Raw genomic sequence first — 20,373 nt, 5'->3', positions numbered from 1 at the left:
GCCTTGGAGGAAAATTCCTTCCCGACCCCAAATACGGCGATCAGCTAAACCCTGAGCATGTGGGCAAGACTCACCAGCCAGCAGGAAAGAATTCTCTGCAGTAACTCAGATCCCATCCCATCCAACATCCCATCACCGCCCACATGGCATACTTACCTGCTGATAATCAAAGATCAATTGCCAAAATTAAGCTATCCCATCATACCATCCCTTCCATAAATTTATCAAGCTTAGTCTTAAAGCCAGATATGTCTTTTGCCCCCACTACTCCCCTTGGAAGGCTGTTCCAGAACTTCACTCCTCTAATGGTTAGAAACCTTCGTCTAATTTCAAGTCTAAACTTCCTAGTGTCCAGTTTATACCCATTCGTTCTTGTGTCTACATTGGTACTAAGCTTAAATAATTCCTCTGCCTCCCTAATATTAATCCCTCTGATATATTTATAAAGAGCAAGCGTATCCGCCCTCTGTTACTCTGCAGCAGAATACTGAGCTTCAAGTCCGGCTCCTTTCATCTGACATCATCGACTTGGTTGATACACAGCTACATTTAACCATGCACATAGTAACTGGGATGATTTGACCCACACCAGTACCGTGATTCCCCATCATCACTCCTCCACACATCCGTTGTGAGGTTTATATAGCTCGAAAGGTTGAGAAGATCAGGGCAAACCCAAGCTACCACTATACAAAGACCTCTTCAACCACCCAACAGCACGCATGTTGTCAAGGAACCCATCATGGGCTCGCTTGCCCTGGCCAGATTTCTCTGTGATGCCAATATAGCATGAAGAATGGTCTGCAGCTGATGTCAATAACCAACTCTTATAACTGACCAGCTCACGCATGTACCTGGCTTTGATTTGCCATGCAGCTCATGAGCCTCTTTGAACCTATTTTGAATGAGCCAGGGTCAATGTGCAGCCAGCCTTCATATCTGTCTGTCTGTTCTTGGTCACAGCGCAATGTCACCCATCATTGACAACTGACCTCTGACCAGATTTGATGGTGGTCTGAGGGCTCTGCACTTCGCTAATGAGGCTTCCTGAGATTAGCTTGGCAAGCTCTAAATCTGATAAGAAGACCCTTGGGCCACGTGACTAAAGCCAAGATCAGCAGAGGCACTCAGGCTTGACTCTCCCCACCCCTTTGCTATGAAAGGGAAGGGACAATAGATAGGGTATTCGCCACAGGAATCTCTTCCATTCTGGAACTCGCTCAGCCCAAACCTGTCAAATTTCAGAGCATATTGTAAAAGTCATCTATTTTACAGGGCTGCTGAGAAAGGTTGAGGGTACTGGTTTTCAGGTGGAGTGGGACAGGCACATGCTGTCATGGTATCTATCATATATTGGCTGCTAGGCTACATTTTATTTCTTCTTTACTAGATCATGTTGCTGGGTGATATTTTGTGATTGTAAATATAACTATTTTCAGAGCACAAGATCTTCACTGTAAAAAGACGTTTTATATTTTCTACTATCTATTTCAAATAAATAAATACCCTAACTGCACTTCCAGCACTCTCCCACCACCATTACTACCTCTTCATATTAGTACTCAAAAAGCCACATGGATTAGATATGGAAAAGGGTTAAAAATGCAGTCCTCCAAGTGCTACACTTTTTCATGTTATTGAACTTTCTATGTCATGCAGCCTATTGCACAGCCCCAACATGCAATCCTGCACTAAAAACCAAGGTGGGTTTCTAAGCATATGCACAGGTTAAAAGTGACACACACTAGTCAACTCTTAGGGGGAAAAGCATCAGATGACTCATGCTGCAGTGCCACCATTATTTCTCCAGTCAGTTAGCTATGCTTTGTCCACAGATCATTAAGATGTAAAAATATGATCCAGCACTTTCCGGGATTGGGCTGTCTTAATAAAAGGCTTCTGCTTTCTCATGCAGTTATTTATCCTTACACTTTTGATCATCCATTCACATTATGCAGCAAGGAGAAGGAACACTTTACATATACGACTGTATCAAACTAGGAATTCGTTAGTGAATCCTACATGTTGTCAACTGTTGACTCTCAAAGCTATCTGTTTGACAGACCTTGGTTTAGCTTCACCTATGAAGACTGTATTTGGATTTTTTTTTTAAAAGTGCTTTTCAAAAAGAGAGAAAGAACTGGTTGACAAAGGATTAAACGTAGGTCTCTTGATTATAGTCTAGGTGACTGACAAAATGAACCAAAGGAAGCCCCTAAAATTTTACTTCCATTCTTAGATTCTCCCTCATTCTTTATTATGCTGTCTAGAACTACGTTGTGCTTCCTCATTCTTGAGATTATCTATCCAGCTTCAAATGTAAAGCTGTAATATATTCATGCAATTAACTACGCAAAATTTGTCTATAGTAACACACTTATCTGTGTGATAACCTGGAGGGCCTAGGTTCAATCATCAACAACTGTAGATACTTTTCTCCTACACAGAGCGTGCATGCTCAAACTGAATTTCAATATGAATTGCCAAGATAACATCTAGAAGTGTTTCAATACTAAAGTGCTGCAATTGGAAAAAAACTAGTAAGCCTTCAGAAAAGGTTATTGGCTTGGTTGGTGACTATTGTGTATGGAAGGATCAAAAACGGACTTTTCTGCGGGGGGAATGAGAATGGTTATTTCATGATGCCAGAGTCAAGAATCTTTTGTCTTTTTTTGTGGGGGTCTTTGTTTGTTTGCTGACATCTCCAGGTTTGAAGGAAAACCTGAAAACAAAATATTGGGCATGAGTCTCCTCTCTCCTATACTAGTTTTGTGGCAGTGTAACTCCACTAATTTCAATGAAGCTACACCACCATAACACCGGTATATTGGATTGGAGAAATATGGTCTCCAACTAATTATCATTTGAACATTTGATCAATTCTGATTTCCCTTAAATTCTATAATATCACTTGCTATAGCACTAATGACAGATACAAGAAAGAAAATGGCATGGGGCATTCACAGAGACCAATGGATAAAGCAACTGAACTTAGGACACAGGAGAGCTCCTCAGTTTAACCCCAGATGAACTCTTTATTTCCTAGATTTTAGTACAAAATGAGTTAACAAGTCTCAAATACCATAGGATTGATTCATGGAGAGTATTTACATGGACAGTCCCACTGAGTTAAGACATCCATTAATTGTTAAGTCAGTGAAGTGATTACACCAATTGCTCGTTTACCACAGTTGTGATAACCTCTATAAGGTCACAAAGTTAAATCTTTAAACACATACATACCTACATACATAAAAATTACCATGGCAGGATATTTGACTCCAATACGGCATTTCTTATTTTAAGTAAAAATAGGTAACAGTAAGTATTTCTTTTTTAGAAACTGTGATCACTACACATCCATTTCTTCTTAGATTACTGTCATGTTATAAAAAAGGCACACAAATCTTATACTTAAAACAAAAGTTTTTAACTTTCTAAAGCACATTGCAGTGTGCAGGTCTGCATTCACTCTTGAAGGCTAGACAGAGTGAAGCTGCTGGAGCATTAGAATGCCCTCTAGAGGCTGGATGTCTGGCTAATTAACTTTCTGATATTTTGCAAAATGCAGAGGCAGCTACATGCATTGAATCTATGAATGAGCACTCTTCTTTAAGACACATATTCTCAGACATCTTAAATATTAATACTGCAAACAAAACCTATACAGGGTTCCTGGCTACTATAAATATGAATAGCACAGGAAGGCATAAATTAAAAATCCATTATTTAATCAGATCATAGGTGCTTACGCACAGTGCCTAAAATGTATAGATCATCTGGATTTCAGATATGCCAGCCACAGATGTACTTAAAAAAAAAAAAAAAGGATTTATTCCTATCTACTGAACAGTGACTCCGTTAAGATTCAAATATATTTAGAGTACCCCACAAAAATTATTGCTATCCACATATACAGCTCTATATAACTGTGTGTATAGATTCCCAAGATGCAGAAATATTTTGAAGGTAATTTGGGGGCCAAATTCTGCTCTAGTATGCACATAAAGAGGTTCTATGGAATTATTCTGTTCTTACAGCAGTTGAGGATATAGCCCACGGAGTTCTTAATAACTTAGCTCCACCTGCATCTGTCTGGGCAGAACTCATGACATAGATGCTGTAGACAGATGGATTGATTTGTTGTTTTCTTAAATGGTACATTACTTTTATTCTTATTATCTTACTGTTGACAGCAAGTGGATCCTATTCAGCGTCTCATGAAATAAAACTTGTTTGCCTGAAATTCTGCATGTAACCATCCACAACACTAGAAAAACCTATAACAGCAAATCATATTACAACATAAAAGAAACGTTTCTTGACCGAAGTCATCCTAAGCAAAATGTGCATATACAATGTTTGATTTCTTCCAGCAATTTTCAACTAGGTAATGAATACATTAATGGCTATCCAGTTATGTTATAGTCTTTTACATAAAAAAAAAAAATTCACAAAAATGCACTCGTTTGATATTCACTGATTTAAAAAAACAAAAACAAAAAACTATTACCACATAAATGCAAAAGAAAGAAAATAGTTATTTTCACCTCTAAAGGGATAGTTAAATGATAAATTAACATCATTAATGAAAACCTTACAATACTACCATACCTACCATACTTGATTTGCCTGTGGAAATTACCATTATACGACAAAGCGTATAATCTGTTCTGATTGGTGAGGGGGGAAGGTGGGGAGAAATCAGTCGTTAACTACTACTAAATGAACAGTTTTCCAGTGCAGTTGTCTTCTAATTAAATCTAAGTGTGGAGCACAGTCACTGAGATGCGCTATAATAATTTGTTTGGGCTATATTTTTCTCCTTTTGTTTTTCCTTCTCATGCTCTTTTTTTGTTTTTCTTTCTTTCCTGCTTAGCAGAATACCTTGTACCTTTTGTAAAGTGAGCAAGAAAAGAGTTTCTTGCAAATTCCATACAAAGGCATATATCAGTGCTCATCCCCTTTGACCCTCTTCAGAAATGTAGCTTATCAACTTCTTAATTCTTTCTATTGACAGGTACCAGCTCAAAACCTCAGTATTGTATCCCAACCTCTATTCCAAAAATCCAATCTTACCGATGATAGTTCAACGTAGTCCTTTTATTAACAATGAGATAGCTAAGTCAATGGTGCAGAACAATATCTAGTGGTTCTGTATTCCAGTAGTAAGTAGTTGCAGAGAAAACTAAAATTAGTCATAAGGTCTTTGCAATTTAGCTCCCAGCAACTCATAATAAAGCTAGCTATCATGAATACAACCGCTTACTGATATCCAGACAGCTTAGCACCCAGTGAGGATGTTTTTAAGAGGTTGTCAGTTTCTAATAAGTTTATGATCTTACAGAAAAAAACAACAACACAACTCATCTTAGTTAGAGATGGAAATGATTTATTAGATCATGGAGTCTATCCCCTCTGTCATTACAGCAGATCTACTACCAGGTAAACTATATAACATATTAAATGAAACAGATTTAAAATTTTTATTAAAGCTAATATTCAAAATCAAATTTACACAAGTTAAGAAGGAAGGTACTGTACATCTGGGGTCAGGCTTGAGTTATAAGAAGTTACAAGTATCAGTTACAAGGTTCACAAGATACATACATAGCACATAACCAGCACAGACCCAGATTGGGGTGGGGGGTTTTTTAAACCATCAGTGAATAAGTGATTTTGGGTATGCCACCTACAGAATGTATTTAGATACCCCACCCATGTACCTATTCACTACAACAAGTCAGCGTTGTTGTAGCGAATAGGTACATGGGTGGAGTGCGTCCCTTGGTTCGTCCAGGGAGGAAGTGGGTTATTTTCCCTGACCAGCAGTCTGGTTTAGTCGTCCCAGTACTGATGGTGTCCCGTGAAGTGCTCCATGTAGATGTCTCTGGACCACCTCATGGTGTTGGACAGCATAAGCTGTCTCATGAGCCGGACGTAGCACCAACCAACTCCACACACTCTCAGCACCGGCTCATTGTGGGGGTCCCATGTGTCCAAGGCTCCCACGACCAGGGCATGGATCTGGACCTCGTAGCTCTGGGCTCTTAGGGTGTCGGCCAGCGGGATGTATTTCAATATCTTCTGAGCCGGGCCTCATGGAAGACCAGGGACCTGTTTTCGAAAGGCACCGTGATGTCCACCACGAGGATCCTCTTCTTTTCCTCACTAGTCACGACGATGTCGGGTCGCTGTTGGCTGTCCATTCCAGGGATGGTGGAGTCGACGGTGATCTTCACCAGGGACGGCAGGACAGCTTTCACCAGCCAGTTCTGGATGGTGCTGCTATGCTCCGGAGCGGTGCTTACAGCCACACAGGACGTGGGGCAGGGTCTTGTTGGGATAGCCACACTTCCTGCAGTGTTTGTCCCAGTTTCCGTGACAGACGGCTTCGTTGAGGGGAACGCAGTTGAGCCAGGCACAGTGGACGAACAGCCAGTCGATGAACCTGGTGAAGCTGCCCCTGGGGAGGAAGTGGTTGCTGGCATCCCACTTGCTGGTCTCATGTTCCCAGAGCTCCCACGACCACGGCGTGGATCTGGACCTCGTAGGCCTATGCTCTCAGGCTGTCGGCCAGCTATACTTGATCTTAGTCAAAGGACAGAGTTACATAAATGTTGGTAATGGTGTCGATGAGACTCCATAGAATGTATTGGCCTTTAGATGCACAGCATATTCTCCTGCACTTATTAAATTCAAATATAAAAGGCTTTCACAATGGGCGGGGGAAAGCAGGGAAAGTAACAGATTTGCTTTGAAAGAAATGGAGAACTCCCATTTTGCAAAGATTGCTCTACATCAGCCAGGCTTAAATAATGGTATTGCAAACTGAGGCCCAGAGAAATTGAGAACATATAAACAAGCTTTGTCATTCACACCCCAAAGGGTTTTGGGGGTGATTTAAAATGTCTGTAAATCTAGATCATGGGTGAAACTATTTTGTTACCTTTCTTGTGCCACTCGAGCTGATCCAGTGCTCATGCCAAAAAGAAGTTCATTTTTAACTCAAGAGCAAAGTGACAACTAGTTAAAAATGCCCATTAGCCTTGTTAAAAAAAAAAAAAAAGTGCTGCTCACTCTGCTATGCTACTTTTACTTAATTAACCCCTTCAGTACTGTAAAAAAATAAATAATAAAAATAAAAACCCACAATACTAGGTTTAAAAGAAAAGGAAAAGGAGGGAATGAAGTCACTTGAGGAGATCCAGCTTTTCCAGTGTAACAGCATAGTTAATTATTTGGTTGCAATTTAAAAAATATTTCAGTATCCCTAGACACTATTATCTGTATGTACAGCAACCACATGGAATAATGAAGGAATCACTTCTTAAAGTCTTTAAAATGGGGGGGAGGGACGTGGATGTGGACTTATATATACACACACACACAAACACACACACACACCATTGTGTAATTGCCTGTAAAGAGCTTGGAAACAGCTCACCTCTTCCAGATGTATGTCAAGATCCTAGGTTTACTTTCGCACAGCTACAAGGTTTCAATATAGAAACCAATTCACTCTAACCTAACTCACTTCTGATTATTATTAGAAACTCATTATTTTAGGCCATTTATCTTTGTAGTAGTTATGCACCATTAAGGAGCACAATGCCTGTAATTATTTAAAAAGGAAGAAGTAAAACCAGGAAAAGTTTCTGCAATTAGAAAAACATCGTCTTTTTAATGTTTTGCTAACCAGCTGCAATGTTTAGGTTTATAAACCAAAGCACGCTTCCTGAATTACAGTCAGCTTTAAACACTCACTGTAAGTTCACTAACAACAAGGGCATTTGAGTTCTGCTTTTTAGCTCTGTTTTTTACATCCCAAAAACTAGGAGTCAAATTCTCCTCTGAGTTCCACTGAGAAAACCCCATTTGTGGCATGTCAAGATAGGCACATCTTATAAATCAAGCCCAAAACTTTTCAAGTTCTGATTTTGGAATGCTCTACTTGAGCCATCCAAGGCCTGGTTTCCAAGGGCATTGCAAACTGCCAACTCCAAATGAAATCAATAGAAGCTGAAGGAACTCAGCAAGTCTGATAAAGAGCCAGCCAAAATCAGAGACCCAAATTGCACTTCCTAAGTTAACATGAGACAACATCCCATGATCCTCAGAGTATTCCATGTTTGGTGAGGGAGAGGGAAGAATCAAACTGTACCTAATCAAAACCCAGACAGGAGGGTGCACTACAAATAAGACTATTTTTTAACCAGAGTTAACCATAGCAATAGTTTTACTATAACTAATTTAAAGGAGCAGATGTGCCTTTGAGAAAGATATATTCTGCTAATTACTTGAACGAAGGACTCAGTTGAAATATTTTCCCTTTACTTAAGTCCGACTTTGAAAATTACCATTATTCTATATGATATAAATGAAGTTGTCCAGTGAGTGGAAGATATATCACACTATAACCCTTTCAGCTTTAGTTAATAGTTCAAACCATATAAGCCTAATAAGGTTACAGTTGCTAAAAAATTATCTGCATAAGCATATATTCATGCACAATTTGCATTAGCTATATTTGATCTAGATCATCTAAATCAAGGGTTTGTCAATTCAACTCGCTATACAATCTCAATTTTCAAAAAAAGACACTGTATATTAAAATTTGCCTGCGAGATGGCAGTGTCATTGACAGATTTCTTATCACCAGACATACCAAAAGCCAAATCCTGAAAGGTGCCGATTATCTACAACTGAAGCCAGTGGGATTTGCAGATGTTCAGCATTTTGAAGGCTTTATACAAACAGCAATGCCATATGCGTTAATCTGAAAACGGGCTGAAAAATCTCAACACCAGCATTATGGTACAGTACTAGCTCAATTAGCATTACTGCTCAAGTTGTGAAAATGAAGAATGAAAAAACCTTGTACATTTTACACCTATGACAAACCACTGTGTGGCATAGTGTTGTGAAATGTTAAAAAAGCAGTGTTGTTAAGACAAAAATCAAGAATCACAAGATTGTTACATGAACAGTTTCCAAAATATATTTATGCCTTTACTTTATTAAAATACTTACGTAATTAAGATTTATCAATCACCCTCTATATAGATGTAAACGATTACTTAGTTGGTAACATTAAGACAGAATACCTATACAGTTTTTACATTTGTTTCAAGTTTGTGAGTATATATGTATATTTTCTTCAGTGCTGCATTAACAGTGATAAATACACAATAGCAGATTTTATAAAATTATAGAAAGATAAGTCATTGCTTAATTTATTTTCAACTGCATAGTTAGTAAGTGGTTTATAGTCTGCTCCCATATTCAAAAAGTATTTGTCTTGCAAGTTCAAAACTGTAGTGATTTTCTGATTGAATTGCTGAGAGAAACAGTTCACTCATTTTCTATAATTTTCTCACATTTACAGAAATGTTAATCTGATTCTGCATTTGTGAAGGATACCGTGTATTCATTTAATTTTGAATTTATGTCTTACTCAATTATGTACATAAGGCAATCACGTAAATTAAAAATTCTTCTTTGCAAACTACATATAGATCTTTAAATAATAATGAAAACATAATATTGTTTGTTAGCTAATTTCATAGAAAGTACACCTCTACCCTGATATAATGCGACCCGATATAACATGAATTTGGATACTACATAGTAAAGCAGCGCTCCAGGGGGCGGGGCTGCGCACTCCGGTGGATCAAAGCAAGTTCGATATAATGTGGTTTCACCTATAATGCAGTAAGATTGTTTGGCTCCCAAGGACAGCGTTATATCGGGGTAGAGGTGTACTAGACCCTCATGTATATATTTATTTACCCTCTAGAGATACACGTAAGATCCCAACTGTGCTGATTTATACAGCAACATTACACTACTTTTTTTTAGGTTCTCATATATGTGAATAATCAATGGAAACAGAATTTTATTAATAATTAGGCCAATAAATGAAGAATTTATTTTTACAATTCTGTATACAGTACATGGTCCACAAAAGGCCAACAACAAGGGCTTTAAATAGGATCAATTCTTTTCCTTTTCTGAAACAATCTTGTAAGTGTCTAAGTACTGGAGGACATAAAAGAATAGTTACTTCTATGAGCTCTTTTGATATGTCTCTTCATGGTGGAGCCATCCATGAGTGATGAGAGATATCTCTTTTGAAAATAAATGGTGCACCTTCAAGGTGCGTTCAGAAACATTCTTGCTGGACCTTCCAGTATGTCTCAGTTTTGACTTGAAAAGGATACAGTACTTTATTTTTAAATCTGTTTCAGTTATCACAATGTGATACCTTATATCAGTCAATACCTGCAAACCTTGTTCTCCCAGCCTAGACTAAATGATGCTTTCTACGCGTCAACACAGGAGGCTGAAATAATTAGGTTGCTGAGGAGGGGATGGGGCAATTTAGAATGGGTGGTGACAGTAGCCTAACAAACTAAAGTTCACACTTTTAACATGACATACTGAACGGTTAATGTTACTGCAGATAAAGGTTACTTTTCCTCCACAAGCATAGCTGTCACACACACATTTATATAGCAGTACTATCAGTTCACAACAGTCAAAATGTCAATACAGATACTATTGTAAGAGACTGATTATATTTGTGTATAACCCTCTTTTCCCGTCACACCGTCTGTTGTCACACAGCAACATTAAACAATTGTTGGAAACTCTCCTCCCCCCTTCAATCTATAAGCCAAAATACACTTATTTTAACATAAGCTGTACTGAGCACAAATGTCAATGTAGAAATAAACAGCTCTTTTAACTTGATTAATTAAGAATTAAAACTAATTGCATAAACCCTCCTGTATTCATTAACGATACCCATTTGCTTGCATTCTGGGATACAGGAGACAAGTTGAGACGATAATCTTGCTGAGAAGGGAAATGATGAAGTCATTTACAATATCTTAAAAAGGGGCAACACAACTATTCATCTGACACTCCAAAATGTATCAGGAAGAAGTACCTTTAGGTGACAGTTTACAGTTATTGCTCGGAATACTTATGCAAATCTATCCCCAACTCTCCCCCCATAAGTATATATTTTCAACTTCCATTAGAATTAGTAGGAGTTACAAATGTATATCAAATTAATTCCTAGGTATTTATCAAAACAGATGATACAAAAAAGTTTAAATACAATGTAAGAAACAACAATTTTAGATGACCAAGTCCCATTGAATGCATGTTCTCACTGCTAGAGTATGAAAGCAAACAACATGCACATTGCTGAAACCCATTTGTCACCACCAAACTATAATCAGGTTGCATGTGCATGCATTCCAAAATATTGCACAAAAATTGTTGGATGCAGTGGCAGTGTATGCCACCATTCATTGTGAGGCACGGTATGTATATAAGGTGAGCTGTGGAACAAGCATATGAAACCTAAATAAACCACTTGTTTTAAAAAACAAACCATAGGAGGATTGATTATATGTTCAAAATAGAATATGAAAAGGTTACAAAAATAGCAAAACTAATTATAAGTGGGGCAAATGAACCTCCATGGCCAAAAATTTACTGCTACACTGAAATAATCTGGTTAATATCTATTTCACAGGAACAATTTGGTATTGTAATAAATTAAATTAAGACAGTGGTAGTATTTGCTGTACTGATTCTTAAAGCACATAACTGTATTCACATGATTTAATAATATCAGAAATTGCTACTTCAATAATGTATTAATATGGGCTTTTGCATTATGTACTTAAAAACATGCTATTTTTAAAAAGATAAATATGCAATTGGTATGACACTAATTATTTTTAAATATAGCTGAGACGGAGATGAGATTTTTTTCCCCAATATGCAAAACATTTTAAATTGAAATATCATTAAGTTTTATTCCTGTATTTAAACAAAGGGGAAAAAAACTGTTTTGGGCATCCTATTATACAAACACTAAATAGGCACAGCAAGAAATGTTACAGATCTGATTACAAATTGTTTAGTGTTGTTGAAGTAGTTTGACAGGTATAGCTACTAGTACCTTATGAACAAATGTGTATATTTTATTTTCATATTATCTGTGCCAAAACACATCATAGCAACATAATTCTATACAAAAAACAGAAAAATTCAAATTCTCATCACTGTAGCCCAACTGCGAGTAATGTTAATCCAGAGTATTACTTTCTGATACTCCTCGTAGCCTAAAACTGAAAATTGCAAATCTAATTTCCCTCTCAATTTCAGGAGTCTGTGCTATCCCAAATCAGCCATCTATATCTCTTTTCACTATTATCCTCAATGGTCAAAAAGTTGATCTTACTAACATCAACAAATATTTACAGATCACAGAGTTAAGGCACCATACTAGTTTGTAGGTTACTGCAAATATAGATCTCCCTCTACGAAACACAGTATACACACTCTCTTTAATGTGCAGATTGTGCAAGGTGCTGAGCACCTCTTAGGTCTCTCAGACTCTTAAAAACCTCCTGCGGTGTCTCAGCTGTTTAAGTATCAGAGGGGTAGCCGTGTTAGACTGGATCTGTAAAAGCAGCAAAGAATCCTGTGGCACCTTATAGACTAACAGACGTTTTGGAGCATGAGCTTTCGTGGGTGAATACCCACTTCGTCAGATGCATGTCAGCTATTTAAGGGCACCTTGAAGGATGAGACTTTGTATTTGTAGAATTTAGGAATGTAGCATATTGCAGCTGGATTTTTTTTTTCTTTCCTCTTCTGTTCTAGCCACTATCTTTTAAGGATACAGATTAGAGTGAGGAAACTGTTTGTGATGTTTTGGGATTTAGAGAGTGAATGTGCAAAAATGAATGCTTGCAAGAATTTGGAAGCATCAGATATTTTTGTGCTTATATTTCTCACTCACACAACCTTAAAATAGGGTAAAAGGTCAGATGCCATGTTGAAATGGAATCAGATACTCTAGTAATGATTTTCAATTTGAAAGACATCCCTTCACCTAGCTCTATTTATTGGGACTTTTTATTTTTTACTTAGAGAAAATTCCAAGCTTATTCCCATTCTAAATTCCCTGAAGTGATCTTATAAGGAAGATAATGTTTCACTTAAAGGATAAACTCTTGCTGCTAGAGATGGTAATATTCTGAAACAATATCAGGGATATGCAATCCTGAATTTACAGCTCTTAAAAGTTAACTTTATAGCTATACATTTTGGATCAGATGAGTATCTAAATTTCCATATATTTTTATATTTCAGATTTCAAAAGGAGCTTTCAATAGGTCAAAAATGGTATTTTATTTTAAAAAGTGGGCCAGATGCTCAGGTCCTTTGATGCCAATCTGTACAAACAAAGAATCTGGCCCAATAGCTACAATTTCAGTTCAAAGTTATCACTATGAAAATTAGACTATTATTTTGTTTCTCATATGCTGTCTCAATAATAAAAAGGACTTTCAGATCGTTCTAGTGTTATCTTTATGCCTGTTACTTATCAGTGACTAACTACTGATTAATCAAGTATTCTCAATCAACAGTGTACCTCAATACCTCAAATATTTGCAGAACAATATTCTCCAATCACAAAAAAAACACCCAAAATAATACATCAATGTAAAATTCCAGTAATTAAATTTATCAACTCCATGGTAATAAATCTGGCAGTTTATAAAAGTATTATGTGAAGTTTGTTCTCTTAAGGGATATATTGATTGAGGGCAAAGAGCCAAATATATTTCTGTTATTAGATCTGAGAATGCTACATTAGACCAGCATGTTAAAAACAACATACAATGTTTCACACACACAGCTCTCATGCTGATTTTGTACCATCAAAACCATTCCTAACAAGCAGATTAGCTGATTAATTAATGATTAAGACTGCAGAAGATCAGTCTTTACATCTCACACTTCTTATATGCATACAAGTGTTTAACTTATTGACAGTAAGCATTCAGACTGATTTTCATCTAGAGACTCCCTTTTAAAAGCACATGTAGGGCATATAGTCAAAAACAGATTTTTAACTATTTTCCTAAACCATAAAATAGTCTAAGTTGGAAAGTGAGGTTTTGAAGTTCAAGCTTTGCTACCTGAATCTACACATGATGAAAAATTCAATAATTGTACAGTTAATAAATTAAAAGATGAACAACACCAGAGGAAGAGGATTGCAGCTGTATGCAACTGCTAATGAAACCCACACAAAAATCACAGATAATCTTAAAATGTTGTGGGGTACAAATGTATAATCTATGCAGGAATATTTTTTTCATTAATTTTTTTTACACTGTGTTCGTAACATGAGCAAGTATTTGCAGAAGAGTTTGTGAAGTTCCATTTTTTACTGATTGGTATAAAAAAATGCTACCTTTAGATGTACATCAAGAAAAAATAGAAAGAAAACTTTTGACTCAGCTCAAAAGTAGAAGCCTTTAAAAATCAACAGCTAATGATTAAAGATGGTCTTTTTCGCTGACAACTGTGTGAGCAAAATATTAATAAAAAAATCTTTCTATGCTACTACAATTAGGACAGCAGATATCCCTGTATTTTCACAGATGTTCCAATGGATAATATAAACAACTGGATCCTGTACTGTACGTATCTTATTAGGGGAGGAAAGGGGGGGGGAACACCAGGTTTGTGTAGGAGTCACATCCTGTTACAAACATCAAACAACAATGAGGCTTTATTACCATGCTATTATTCTTTCATATCAAACATGATTAATTAGCAAGTATAACACTCACCAAAACTCCCACCACGCTTCTGTTTGCTGCCTATTTGCAAATGGAGCTATATGGAATATCAAGCAGCCATAAGCAGCATTAGTCTCACTTTATTGGAGGCAGGAGGGGGAGAAGAGAGAGAGAGAAAAGGCGAGAGAGAGAAAAGGTCAAAGTGCCCTATTTACCCAAAATAAGGATATTTTTAAAATACCTGTGTAGGAACTTCCTTGATAATCTGTATAACTTCATGCACAATGAAGTAAAGGAAAAAGTTGAAAACAAGTTAGTTGATGTAGTTCGTTCAATCATTGAAAATAAACTGGATAGGTACTTTGAATGTACAGTTATTGCAGTTTTAAGTAAAAATGCAGTACTTCAGTGAGAATGAAAATGTGGCTCACATAACAAAAAAAATCTCAGTAGAAAGAAGGTGAAAAGGGGGAAGATAAATTTAAGAAGACTCCTAATACAGTATGTTGCAAGCTATGCCATCCAAATGCCACTTTACTTGCCATAAAACACCTTGGCAGTAGGAGAAACTTTACATGAAGAGGGATGTGAGGAGGATGACAAACACAGCATGAGAAATGCAAGACTGAAATGAAGGCAGAAAACTGGGATTTGTTTTTTCCATCAAAACTTTGTAAACAGCACCACAATAGCAACAAGGAAAAGGTCTGTCAGTTTGAAAGCAACAGTTGCACTACTGAGCAAGAAAGCATGCCTAATAAAATGTCTGAACGTACAGATAAGTTTTTATAAGTATGAACATAAATGCACGTGCCACACATTCAAAGTTAAAATTTTATTATGGAAAAAAATATGACAAATATCTGATACCTCCTTATTTTCCTCGGTTCTGTACCACAGTGCAGTAGTAACAAAATTTTGGTTTTGTCATACCCAGAGAGAAGTGATTTTTAAATTTATATTGGTCCTAATCTCTTTAGCTTTTTCAGTTTTATAAATGTAGGATAAAAAAAAACATCAAAGCAGTTTCCACCTCCAATCTAACTTTTAGAGTATCAATGTGACAAGTCGCTGCTTGATAGATGTTTCTCTTGATAAACGACTTGTTCAAAAGAGACATTGTAGTTTTCATTTCCTGACCACAAAACACGTTTAATTTGCAACAGCAGAGCTGCTCGAGTGTGACTAGTTCCCACTTTCCAGCCTTTCAGGTTTGTGACTGTGTCATGCCACATAATTGGGCAAAACAAAAACTAGAAAGGAGGTGCATCTGCTGGCAACAATAATTGTATCAAAACTTTTCTTCAGACATGTAACTGATAATATTTCACTTAAGAGTGGGCTTTAAAAACAACACACAAACTAGGTAAGGATTTTCTAGGGAACAAAGCACATCTTAAAATATTTACCTAAATGCCTTAGAATATACATAACTGCCTAGCACTACTATGTTCATTGCATATTTCTGATATTATTATTATTATTACTATCATCCAGGAATCACATTGAAATATCCACCTGTTCACACCATCCAATTTCTGCTCTGAGCATACAGTCCAATTCCCGATTTAAAATTTATAAATGTAATATCCTCCTCATCACAAGCAGCAGTCCAATCTGCTCTGAATATATATTACAGCTTTAACATCACAGAGGGAAATTTCCCATCTGGCAATCACATTCGCTCCAACAGCTCTAGGAGAAGGGGAAAAAAAAAAAAAAGCTGTGCCCCTCTCTCGCTCCTCAAAACATTTCTCAGGGCAAATTAGGTGCATCTGAAATAAACAGTTGCCTTATTGATCGCTTTAAAGTCAACAAGTTCCAAATGCAAAATTCAATTAGCTCATCCCCATTGTATAGCAGTCCAGTCCACACACACACACACCAGACACAGTCACCTACAGCGCCAAAATAGGAGTGTACATTGTGCAACTGCTCTCTCAATCCCTTTCTTGCATTCAGATGCGTTATTATGAGAAATCAACCACCACATACTCGAGATTCCCTCCTTCCCCAGTGTTCTCTCTATCCTTATTTGTTACTATCACATGCTATTAAAAGTCAGCATATCTCCCCACCACCACCTTTTGCTTGTTCAAAATAGATGAATAGCTGTTTCTGTTGCTAGTTCTCTAGCCTTAATTGCATATCTGGAAGTGTACATATTGCACCGCAACAAAGTCTATTGAAATCCCCCATGCTCCATTTTTCTGACTTTTTTGGGAAGTGAAGTGGGGGAGGCAGATGGGACTGCTGGGGGGTTGAGAGTGAGAGGTTTAAAAAATTAAGTCAATCTGAGCGCCTGATTATTTCATTCTATTACACATTAACAATAAAGCAATAACAGCCAGACACATGTACACTAGCATAAAATATCCTGCTCGTCGACAATAAACAATCGATCACAACTGTATTTTTGTTTTGTTTACATGCAAACCATTTCCTCCCCCATCATCACCTAAAACCTGCGGGAACTGATTACGCCAAAAGTGGAGAAAGATCAGCTGCAGTTCAGAAAAACAGTCAAATAATCTCATTAGTTTGAAATAGAAAAATACTGTATTTTAGCCGTGTGTATGTGTATATACAGAGACATATAGGTGTGTGTGGATTCGTTACTAAGCGTTTTTCTTTCTTCAGTCACTGAATTTTACTAATTTACATACTATTTGAGTCCAGTGGTGTTTATAGTGCACTGCTAGTACCATGCAACTTTAGGTTTACAACTGAGATCAATACAATGGACAAAACTAATTCTAAAATGATAACCAAATGACAGCAAGAAAAAATGCTTATTTACACAGTTAAAAATTTACCATTAAACATTAGGTTTATTGCTAGTCATATTCACATGCAAATTCCTCAGAGCTTTATCATGCTATTTAAATTTGTCTTTGCTATTTAGATGCAAAGGAAGTAGATCCCAAAACGGACATACCATAAACACTGGTGCTACTGATCATTTCTTGCTGGCAGCACAAAAAGCTGAATTGGATTTTTCACAAGCAGGAATTCCAAAGGTTGCTTTTCATTAAAGCCACTTTTCCTCTCAGCTATCAAATGTCACTGCCTTGAAACGTGGGCCCTTTCGTCAGGTATTCATTTAACCTACATGCATATAATTAAGTGGGAAAGCAACATCAACAAAAAGGGGATCTCAGATCACAAGAGAAGAAAGAAAGGAAAAAAAGCACATGACTAGGAATGCAAGTCCATGTCAATTTCACTCACTCCCATTGAAACTAACAAGAGCTCCAGGGAGGATAGTAATAGGATCAGTGGATTGTATATACCATTAAATTATACATCTTTCTCTCCGTTCCAAGCCAACAATACGCCCACCACGCTGTACCCCCTCCAAGATGATATGCTTACATTTTACTGCAACAGCTCCTCTGACATAATCATGTTCCCCCAGCTAAAATACTGCGATTTAACCCCAACTTTTGTTCTACGAGATTATTTGCACTTATTTACGTAGAAGTTAGCTCCCTGAGAAAGCGTAGTCCCACATTACCTGCACTTTATTATGTTTAATACAACTTAAAAATAAATCAGTTAGAGGAAGGTGGTGGGGAGGGATCTTGCAATCGCGAACTCTTAATCTCCCTACTATTGTCGGCAATGATCAAGGAGGAAAAAAAACCATGCACTGCAATTGTATATCTGTACTTTCCAGACTACAAGTAGGAAAGCAGGCTGGAAATATTTACTATATTAAACGATTGCAAATCAGATTAAATATTTAAGGCACAAGCAGGCGATTTTTAAAAATATATATATATGTCTGCTTGGATAGCTTTAAGATTATTTTTTTTTAATGAACGCTGGAAAAATGCAAAGGATCGTCTTACCTGCAGGTTTGGTACGAGAACGCGATAGGTTAGAGTAGCATCGATCCGCTGTGTTTGCTGATGAATGGGGGCTCGGGTTAAGTGAAGGTGCCTATGATTTGAAATCATTCCAAGTTTTTGAAGGGAAGACTGACTGCAGCCTCTGCCATGTTGGAATTTCAAACCCAAAACAGCTGCTTTGCAAGGAGCCAGCATGCCAGCAGCTGGACGCCTGCGCAGAGCGCCGCCGAGCCAAATTCAAATCACTTTCACACTAAAGCCAAAGATCAGTTTTCAAAGGGCCGAGGGGGAGACACGCAGGAGATTCATGTGCAGGGAGAGCTCAATGGCTGCGCTGCACAGGGCCGTGGCCGCACAGGTCATGTTACATGGCAGGGACTGCTGCCGCTTGCAGGGGCACACGCAAACACGGGCTGGAGGTGGCCGGGAGGTCATGGCAAAGCAGCCCGGGCGCTCTCACTCTCTTTCCTCTGTGGCAGCGGGGGAAGCGGGAACTAAATAGTTGGAATCCCCACCTCCATCCCTAGCCGCTGCCTCCCGCCGCAGCAATGTGCCTAGAGCCGTCTCCCCCTCAGCAGCGCTGTCTCCATGTCCCACCCCATCCCCCAGCGGCAGCAGCAGCGACTCCCGAGCTCCCCTCCCCCTCCCCTGAGCGGCGGCAGTGGCTGCAGCTGCCCCTCAGCAATACCCTCTGATCGATAGACTCGGTCGGCATGGCAAGCTCTGGCAGCGTGACCCGAGTGTAAGAGAGGGAGAAGATTGAAGGGAAAGGTTCAGTGGGCAAAGGAACTAAGGGGACCCCATGGCAGTGCCCAGCATGGGTTTGGGGGAAAGAATGACACTTTTTTTTTTAAAATAAAAATGCTCCACTTCTTCCACCCCATCTTCTTCCATCCTTGGTGCTGACTATCAGGGGCCTGGCATCCCCATGCTCCTGCCTGTCAGCTGTGATTTCTCAGCCTTTTTTCCTCTACACACACACACACACACACACACACACACACACACACACACACACACACACACACACACACACACACACACACACACACACACACACACACACACACACACACACACACACACACACACACACACACACACACACACACTCTCTCTTCTCTCAGTCCTCAACCCAAGAGGTCTCTCTCACACACACATGCCCAGTTTTGGAAGAATAAGCACAGGGTGGGAAGGCAGATGGTCCTCAGTTCTGAACCTAGCTCTGCCACTGACTCAGTATATAGCCTTGGGCAAGTCCCTTCACCTTTGTCTCAGTTTCCCTATCTATTAAATGGGGGTGGTGATACCTACCCAGAGAAGTGGTGTGAGGATTAATTAGTCAATGGCTGTATAGTGTTTTGAAGATGGAAAGTGCTATAAAAGTACTAAGAATTCTAATTCTCCTCTCTCTAGCCAAATTCATGCCTGTGCCCAAACTCCACTCAGCAAAGGGATGAAGCGAGACACTTAAGGCTTTATGCCATCTTCACATTTCCCTTTCATGAAGTTAGAGCAGCCTCAATGCTTGCCTATTCTTAAAATGTTACAGCGGCATAGCTATGCCACTGCAGCTGCACTGTTGTAGCACTTCAGCATACACATTACCTATGCCAACAGGAAGGGTTCTATCAGAGTACATAAGACACTCCCCGAGAGGCAGTAACTAGGTCAACAGAAGAATTCTTCCATCAACCTAGCGCTGTCCACATGGGAACTTAGATCAGTTTAGCAACACCACTCTGGGGTGGATTTTTCAGACCCATGACCAACCTAATTTTCTAGGCCAGGCCTCAGGAGTTGCCTTAATTTGAATCCAGCTGTCAACACCTTCTATGAGATGTCTGACAAGCAGAAACAAGTGAGGTATAGGAACACCCCAGCCACACTTCCTT

At 38.4% G+C, this 20,373-nt stretch overlaps 1 protein-coding gene across 3 annotated transcripts in view; it reads right to left on the bottom strand.

Annotated features, from left to right (window-relative positions):
* Positions 1-18,688, bottom strand: part of FIGN (fidgetin, microtubule severing factor) — a 107,199-nt gene extending 88,511 nt beyond the window's left edge. The window contains exons 1-2 of one of the 3 annotated variants that reach the window (XM_050968961.1): positions 18,479-18,688; positions 17,563-17,732 (exon numbers count right to left, since the gene is read on the bottom strand). In XM_050968961.1, the coding sequence (XP_050824918.1) occupies positions 17,563-17,587 (25 nt within the window). In that variant the 5' untranslated portion in view covers positions 17,588-17,732; positions 18,479-18,688. Of the gene's footprint in view, positions 1-17,562; positions 17,733-18,141; positions 18,182-18,478 lie in introns of those variants that run through there. The other 2 variants (XM_050968962.1, XM_050968963.1) reach the window with 2 other exon arrangements.
* Between the last annotated feature and the right edge of the window lie 1,685 nt (positions 18,689-20,373).

Source organism: Gopherus flavomarginatus, chromosome 10, assembly GCF_025201925.1.
Source record: "Gopherus flavomarginatus isolate rGopFla2 chromosome 10, rGopFla2.mat.asm, whole genome shotgun sequence".
Classification (NCBI taxonomy): domain Eukaryota; kingdom Metazoa; phylum Chordata; order Testudines; family Testudinidae; genus Gopherus; species Gopherus flavomarginatus.
This window is presented reverse-complemented; position numbering and strand designations above follow the sequence as displayed.